General features: G+C 36.2%; 1 protein-coding gene across 1 annotated transcript; it reads left to right on the top strand.

Annotated features, from left to right (window-relative positions):
- The first annotated feature begins 4460 nt into the window (after window positions 1-4460).
- Window positions 4461-7644, top strand: LOC105137205 (uncharacterized). The gene has a single exon (XM_011042871.1). The coding sequence runs from the start codon at window positions 4645-4647 to the stop codon at window positions 7216-7218; it is 2574 nt and encodes an 857-aa protein (XP_011041173.1). The 5' UTR covers window positions 4461-4644; the 3' UTR covers window positions 7219-7644.
- Window positions 7645-8683: the final 1039 nt, after the last annotated feature.

The raw sequence follows: 8683 nt of genomic DNA on the forward strand, positions 1-8683 counted from the left end.
TGATTCATATGATTAGTTCATTATCAACTTGACCAATAATATCCTCTCAGACTATTTAGTTTTTGATGATGTTGCAGCCGCTATTTTAAAAGAAGAAAATAGGCACAAAAACAAAGAAGACATAAATAATTCAAACTAAGTAGAGCCATTGTTGGAGTCAAGAGAAAGATCAATGGAGCGTGGCTCCAGTTGGCTCCAGTGGGAGTCAAAGGCAAGGGAGGTCCAAATTAAAAAGTAAAAAGATTGTGAAATGCTACAACTATGGTAGAAAATGGTACTTTAAAAATGATTGTTTGTTTAAAAAGGGTATAAAGAACATTGCAGAGTCATCAAAATCTCAAGGATGTTTTGCAAATAACTTAAAAGATGGGGAGATTTTATATAGTGAAACAACAACTTAGAAGATGGGGAGATTTTATATAGTGAAACAACGACAATCTTTAAAGATAGAGAAGAGCTTACTGAGGTGTGACTAATGGATTCAAGAGTAACATGGCATATGACTCTTAATCGAGATTGGTTCCATACATATGAACCCATATTTACAGGTACAGTGTATGGGTGATAATTATGCTTTAGAGATTGTTGGCATTGACACTATCAAATTGAAGATGTATGATGGCTTAATTTATACTATTTCAGGAGTGTGACATGTGAAAGACTTAAAAAAAAAAAATTTATTCGTAGGATAATTTAATAGTCTTGTCTGTAAGATTCGAACAGACAATGAAATCATGGACATTATCAAAGGAGTGTTGGTGGTTTTAAAGGTAAGAAAGACAATTATAAACATGTTTATATTAATAGAAGAAATACATTATGGGGAAAAAGCATCAATTGTATCAGCCAGTCCTCCAAAAAAGAAGACGATGATATGGCATAAAAAACTATGCCACATATCAGAGAAAGGTTTGAAAATTCTCTCTGATCAGAAGTTACTTTTTGAGCTTACAAAGGTTACTTTATCATTTTATGAGCACTCTGTTACAAGTAAATAACACAGTTTAAAATTTAGCACATCAATAACTAAGAGCAAATGCATCTGTTTGGCACATCAATAACTAAGAGTAAATGCATCTTAGACCTGTTTTACTCTGATATTTGGCAAACACTGATTATATCCTTAGTAGAAGCAAGATACTTTGTATCATTCATAGATGACTTCTCTAGGGATGTTTGGTGTATCTAATTAGAAAGAAGACAGATGTGTTCACAGTCTTTAAAACTTTCAAAGCACAGGTAAAACTTGAATATAAAAAGAAGTTCAAGTCTTTGATGACTGGCAATTGAGGAGAATATACCAATGATGAATTTGATAACTTTTATCAACATGAAGGTATTAAAAAACAGTTTATAATGACATACACTCCACAACAAAATAGAGTAGCAGAGCAAATGAACAAAACTCTATTAGAAAAAATAAAAACAATGTTGAAGGCTGCAGGTCTAGGAAAGTCATTCTGGGCAAAAGCAATCAATACCGTCTGTTATGTGATAAATCGATCTCCGTCAACTACAATTGAGCTGAAGATATTGATGGAGATATAGATTAGAAAACCAGCTGATTATTCTCGATTGCATATATTTGGAAGTTTTGTGTATGTGATGTATAATACTTAAGAAGTTAACAAACTGAATTCAAAATCCAAAAAATATGTATTCTTAGGATATGTTGATGGAGTTAAGGGGTATCGTTTATGGGATCCTATTGCCTACAAGGTAGTCATTAGCAGAGATGTCATATTTGCAAAAGATAAAATACAAACGAAAGAACATAATAGCATTTTAACGGAGACTATAACAGTCCAGATGGTAAATACTCAGAATCATACTTCTTCTAAAGTTGTACCAGAGCATGAAAAACAAGAACAAATAGAATCTGAAACTCCTAAAATTCAATGGTCAACACGTGAAAGAAGATCACCGGCTTGACACTCAGAATATGTTACTAAGAGCAACATTGTATATTGTCTTCTAATAGAGGATTGAGAGCTATCAACTTTCCACAAGATAATCAAAAGTATAGATGTATCTATATGGATGACAATAATGCAAGAGGAGATTGAAGCTCTACACAAGAATAACATTTGGGATCTTGTTTCGCTACCACAAGAAAGAAAGGCCATTGGTAACAAATGGGTTTACAAGATAAAGCATGATGACAATAATCAAGTGGAGCGGTATCGTGCAAGATTAGTGGTGAAATGATATGATTAGAAAGAAGGAATAAATTTTAATGAGATATTTTTCCCGATGGTATGATTTATTACAATCAGAGTAGTCTTGGCGATGTGTGCTATATTTGATCTTCACTTAGAGCAGTTAGATGTGAAAACTACATTTCTTCATGGAGAACTTAAAGAAGAAATTTTTATGCTATAACCAGAGGGTTTTACTGAAATAAGTAAGGAGAACTTAGTTTGTAGGTTGAACAAATCTCTATACAGTCAACAACAGGTGCCAAAGTGTTAATAAAAGAGATTTGATTCCTTCATAATTAGTCTTGGGTACAACAAACTTAGTTTAGACCATGATACATATTGCAAGAGGTTTGAAGAAGATGATGAGCTGTTATACGTGGATGACATATTGGTATTAGGCCCCAACAAAGATCGAATCCAAGCATTGAAGACACAGTTTGCTAGGAAGTTTGATATGAAGGACTTGGGACTAGCAAATAAGATTCTAGGGATAAAAATTCACTAAGACAAAAGTAAGAGGAAGATTTGGCTTTCTTAGAAGAATTATTTGAAGAAAATCTTGAGATGATTCAACATGCTAAATTGTTAGCCAATTTTCACCTCACTTTCTATTAACTTCAAATTATCCTCAAATATGTCTCCTAGCAATGAAGCAGGGAGGATGGAGATGTCTCGAGTAACATATATATCAGCAGTGAGAAGTTTAATGTTTGTTATGATATGTACAAGACCGGACATTGCACAAGCAATGAGAGCAGTTAGTCGATATATTGAAAATTCTAGTAGAGAGCATTTGAATACTATTAAGAGGATCTTAAGATACATCAAGGGTACCTTAGATGTCGCATTATGTTATAAAGGGTCAAAATTTACACTATCAGAGGTTATGTTGATTCATATTTTGCTGGTAACCTTGAGAAAAAAAAATCCACTACAAGCTATGTATTCATAATTGTATGAGGAGCTGTAAGTTGGGTCTCTAAACTTCAGACTGTTGTAGCGTTTTTCACAATAAAAGTTGAGTATATGGCAGCTACACAAACTTGTAAAAAAACAATATGGATGAAGAAACTTATGGAGGAGCTCCAGCACAAACAAAGAAAGATTCTTTTGTATTGTGATAGTCAGAGTGCCTTGCATATTGCAAGAAATCCAGCATTTTATTCAAGAATAAAACATATAGATATTCGGTATTACTTTGTTCGCGAAGTGATGGAAGATGAAAGTGTAGATTTTCAAAAAGTTCACACAAAGAAAAACCTAGTAAATGCTTTTACCAAACCAATTAACACTAATAAGTATATATATTGCAGATCATCTTATGACCTAACTGAAACGTAAGCAGCATGAAGATGACAAGTATATAAAGGATAGAAAAAACACAAATGATCAAGTGTAAAGACTTGATTAAATCATCAAAGTTTTCAAATGGGAGAATGTGAAGCCAGCTAGGCAAGCACTAATTAGTGCCACTCACAGCACTAATTGGTGTCAATTAGTGCCACTTGCTACTCTCGCTTATCCCTTATCTTTTGCCTATAAATAAGTAATGCATCCAAGCTTATCATACACACCACAAGAGAGAAACAATAGAGAAGAAGAGAAGAGTGAGAGAGGAAAAATAATCCCATAAAATTATGAGGTATTTGTGAGGAGAGTAAGTGAGGTATTTTCTACTAATAATAAAGAGATTTTAGTTGTTCTTTTATTAGTAGAGAGATATTGTAATTCTCACATTACTTAATAAAATTCTTTTATATTTGCATGTGAACATAACCAAATTAAATGAACCATGTAAATTCTTATATATTTTATTTTTTATTTTATTTTATTTTTTACCTTTTATCTTCTTGAATTTAGATGCTAACATCTTAATAATTGATGAGATTTTATAGGTATAGATTCGGTGTAGGCAGAAAACAGAGCCGAGCCACATGGACTTGGCCAATCCCAGACTCTAATGGGTCCAACCAACTAGACAGCAAGCAATCAGATTGTCGAGATTTTTTCATCCTAGAATTTCCCAAAACTATTGTGTTGCAGTAATTAACAGAACGAGTGAACAACTCGCAATCAACTCAGCAACTCTGGGGGAAAAAAGAACGAAATATGACCATACAACTACCAAAAGACAATAAATTTCTTATCGAACAAGTTGCCTCTTGTTTAAATCCTGTCCTTTTCTGATAAAAAGACAGAACGGGGAACGTTCTTCTCATCTAAACCAGCCACAGAAATTTCTGGTTTAGGAAGGTCCACACATTGCCACATATAATCATCATATATGGATGTTGTTTCTCCACCTCTAGATTCTTTCAAGCATGCGATTTCCTTATCTTCTTCTTCTTCTTCTTCAACGTTGTGTATATATGTAAGCAATCTCAGTATCATAGGCCACCTGTTTTCACCAGTTTCTCCGGTTAGCTTTCTTTTTCTTTGAGTAATGGCAACAGATAGAAGGAATTCAAATACTCAGCTTTTGGAAGAACTCGAAGAACTCAGCCAATCTCTTTACCAAACTCACACTTCCAGCGCCCGAAGAACTGCTTCCCTCGTACTTCCTCGAACTTCAGTCCCTTCTATAACATCAGCAGATGAGGTTACAACAGCCAAAATTGATGAAAAATCAAGCAGCAGGCCTCGGTCCAGGCGCATGTCATTGTCGCCTTGGCGTTCTAGGGCAAAACCTGACGAAGAAACCGAGCGCAAAACAACGATTATCAATCAAACAGGAATTAAGAAGCTGGATGATAGATCTTCTGCAACAGAGAGAAAAGGGATTTGGAATTGGAAGCCAATCCGTGCTATTTCTCATATCGGGATGCAGAAATTGAGCTGTCTTTTCTCTGTTGAAGTAGTTGCTGTACAAGGCCTTCCAGCTTCGATGAATGGACTCCGGCTTTCTGTTTGTGTTAGGAAGAAGGAAACAAAAGATGGTGCAGTTAATACAATGCCCTCAAGGGTTTCACGAGGAGCTGGTGACTTTGAAGAGACCTTGTTTATCAAGTGTCATGTGTACTGCACTCCTGGCAATGGGAAGCAGCTTAAATTTGAGCAGCGTCCATTTTTTATTTATGTGTTTGCAGTTGATGCTGAAGCGCTTGATTTTGGGAGAACTTCAGTGGATTTAAGTGAACTTATTCAGGAATCCATAGAGAAGAGCCAAGAAGGTACTCGAGTGCGGCAGTGGGACACCAGTTTCAGCCTGTCCGGGAAGGCAAAAGGAGGAGAGCTTGTTCTCAAATTGGGATTTCAGATTATGGAGAAAGAAGGAGGGATTGATATTTATAGTCAAGCTGAAGGATCGAAGACTACTAAATTCAAAAATCTCTCATCTTCTTTGGGACGCAAGCAGTCTAAATCATCCTTCAGTGTCTCGAGTCCAAGGATGACATTACGATCCGAAACTTGGACTCCTTCACAGACAAAACTAGCTGAGGATATACAAGGAATGGATGACTTGAATCTTGATGAGACAGCTCCAGTTCCCTCGCCACCCCCCTCAATTCAGAAATCAGAAGAACCAGAACAAAAGATAGAGGACCTTGATCTTCCAGATTTCGAAATTGTGGATAAAGGGGTGGAGATTCAAGACAAAGAAGATAATGGCGATGGAGAATCTGAAGAAAATGTGGAAGAAAAATCACAATCAAGTGAAGTTGTTAAGGAAATAGTGCATGATCAAGTACACCTGACAAGACTAACCGAACTCGATTCAATCGCTCAGCAGATAAAAGTTCTTGAGTCCATGATGGGAGAAGAAAAAACTGCCAAGACAGACGATGAAACTGAATCACAAAAATTAGATGCGGATGAAGAAACAGTAACGAAGGAATTTCTCCAGATGCTCGAAGATGAAGAAACTAATTCATTCAAATTCAATCAACCTGAAACCCCCACTCTGCATCTCGATGGAGGTGATGATAGTACAGAAGCTGAATCCAAGGTATATCTCTCAGAACTTGGGAAGGGTTTAGGCTGTGTAGTTCAAACAAGAGATGGAGGCTACCTGGCAGCTACAAACCCACTAGATTCCATTGTTTCAAGGAAAGATACTCCAAAACTAGCAATGCAGCTGTCGAAGCCACTCGTTCTTCAATCAGACAAATCCACGAACGGGTTTGAATTGTTTCAGAGAATGGCATCCATTGGTTTTGAAGAGCTTTGTTCTCAAATTTTATCATTGATGCCCCTCGATGAACTGTTAGGGAAAACTGCAGAACAGATAGCTTTTGAAGGCATAGCTTCTGCAATCATCCAAGGGAGAAACAAAGAAGGCGCTAGTTCAAGTGCTGCTCGTACTATTGCTGCCGTTAAAACAATGGCGACGGCGATGAGTACAGGCAGGAGAGAGAGGATTTCAACGGGAATTTGGAACGTAAATGAAAACCCTTTGACAGCTGAGGAAGTTTTGGCATTCTCATTGCAGAAGATTGAGGTAATGGCAATTGAAGCCTTGAAAATTCAGGCAGAGATAGCAGAGGAAGATGCTCCTTTTGATGTTTCTCCACTCACTGGAAAGGCAAGCACAGACAGCGGGAAAGATCAAAACCACCCTCTTGCTTCAACCATTCCATTAGAAGATTGGATAAAGAAGTACGGCTTAGCTTCTCCAGGGGACCAGGCAAACCATTTCATCATGGCTGTGGTTGTCCAGCTACGGGATCCTATAAGGCGATACGAGGCAGTTGGAGGTCCTGTGGTTGCAGTAGTTCATGCAACACAAGCTGACATCGAAGAGAACAATTACAACGAGGAAAAGAAATTCAAAGTAACGAGTTTGCACATTGGAGGTATGAGGGGAAAGTCAGGAAGAAAGAGGAATCTGTGGGATTCGGAGAGGCAAAGGCTAACGGCAACGCAGTGGCTGGTGGCGTATGGACTTGGAAAGGCAGGGAAAAAGGGAAAACATGTGCTGTCAAAAGGGAAAGATATGCTATGGAGCATATCCTCGAGAATTATGGCTGATATGTGGCTCAAACCTATGAGAAATCCTGATGTGAAGTTTACCAGGTAAGAAAAGACTTGTCCAAGCCTTGAGTGGATTGGCTCTTGCAATTCAAGTTAAAATCACCATGGGATGGCAAATAAGCGGGTAAGCTTTTAGTCAAGTAATAGATTGAATAAGACTTGATTTGATGCAGTTGTAATTAAGTACCTTTCCTGCAATCTCTGCATGCTGCCTTCATGGCGTCATACCAAACTGTGAATTGGGCTATAATAAATTGCTGGGCTCACTTGATAAGTTCCAATTTGAACTGAATCACGGCCTATTAGCCTTGTGAAATTGGGCCTCAAGGGCCCTTTCTGTCCTTTCTCAGGTCCTTGGGCCATAAAATTAACTATCCGACAGGAAGCCATTGGTGTAGCAGCAGAGCACGTGCTGTCTTTCGAGCCATGTATGTGAGTTTGTCAAGACTTTTCACAAGGAAGATTATGTCCATGGTCAAAGTTAATCTTTCATTTTTTCCTCTCTTGGATTCACCACTAAAATACATATACATATCAGCTTGTCAAACTAAGAAAATGAAACCTTTGTCAAGACTTTCCACTAATGGTGGTTTCCATGTCTTCTCTCACCCTCCTCAGCTCCACATTTCATTGAAAAGAAATGTAAGTTTATATAAAATTGATGGAAATATAGTGGATTTTTAATAAACTCTTATATATTTAAGGATGTATAAAAAGTATGATTTAAAATAAATATAGTTATAATTTTTTAGACTGTGCCCAAAATAAAATGATTGTAGTTCATTCCTTGACTGACTCACATAAAGTTAGATTTTTAAAAAGTTTTCTAAGTATATTAAATCTGGATATATATATATAAAAAAAAAAAAAATTGTCTCAAGAAGTAAATCCACTTGAAAGTCATAAAACTATGCATAGCATCTGACATTCCCTCTTCTCCGTAGACTAAAACTTATTAAGAGTACTCACGCGTATAATAACAGTTATTTTTTAAAATATTTTTATTTTAAAATATATTAAAATAATAATTTTTTATTTTTAAAAAAATTATTTTTAATATCAATACCTAAAAATAATCTAAAAATATTAATTTAAAATAAATAAATAAATAAATTTTTTTTTTTTAAGTTTAAAATGTAAAAACAAGCCATTCCTACATATCAACTGTTCAAGTTTAAGGTATCATTAAGATGTCTCCAATTCAACTATTCAAGTCTCTTGATCAATTCGTAGTACAATAGACAGCTAAAAAAAATCTAGATCTTGATCTCGAACATGTCCTCGTGCCTTGGAACTCTAAGGCAATTCTTTCTGCCCCCTTGCTAAGTTTCCAGTTTGCTAAACGATCTGATCTATAAAGCCGAATCCCACCTTGAAGGAACAAGCCTCCCTTGGCAAGAAATTAATAAAGATCAGCTGTCCTTCAGGAAATGTCTCAACAGATCGATGAAAATAATCACATGCATACATGAGATTCTCGAAAAACACTGGTTGGCTGTAACATATTTTCA

This window comes from Populus euphratica, unplaced genomic scaffold (genome assembly GCF_000495115.2).
Source record: "Populus euphratica unplaced genomic scaffold, PopEup_1.0 scaffold65.1, whole genome shotgun sequence".
NCBI lineage: Eukaryota > Viridiplantae > Streptophyta > Magnoliopsida > Malpighiales > Salicaceae > Populus > Populus euphratica.

What these genes read in the sequence shown, in the direction of transcription:
- LOC105137205 (XM_011042871.1), top strand. Translation starts at nt 4,645, where the DNA reads ATGGCAACAGATAGAAGGAATTCAAATACTCAGCTTTTGGAAGAACTC.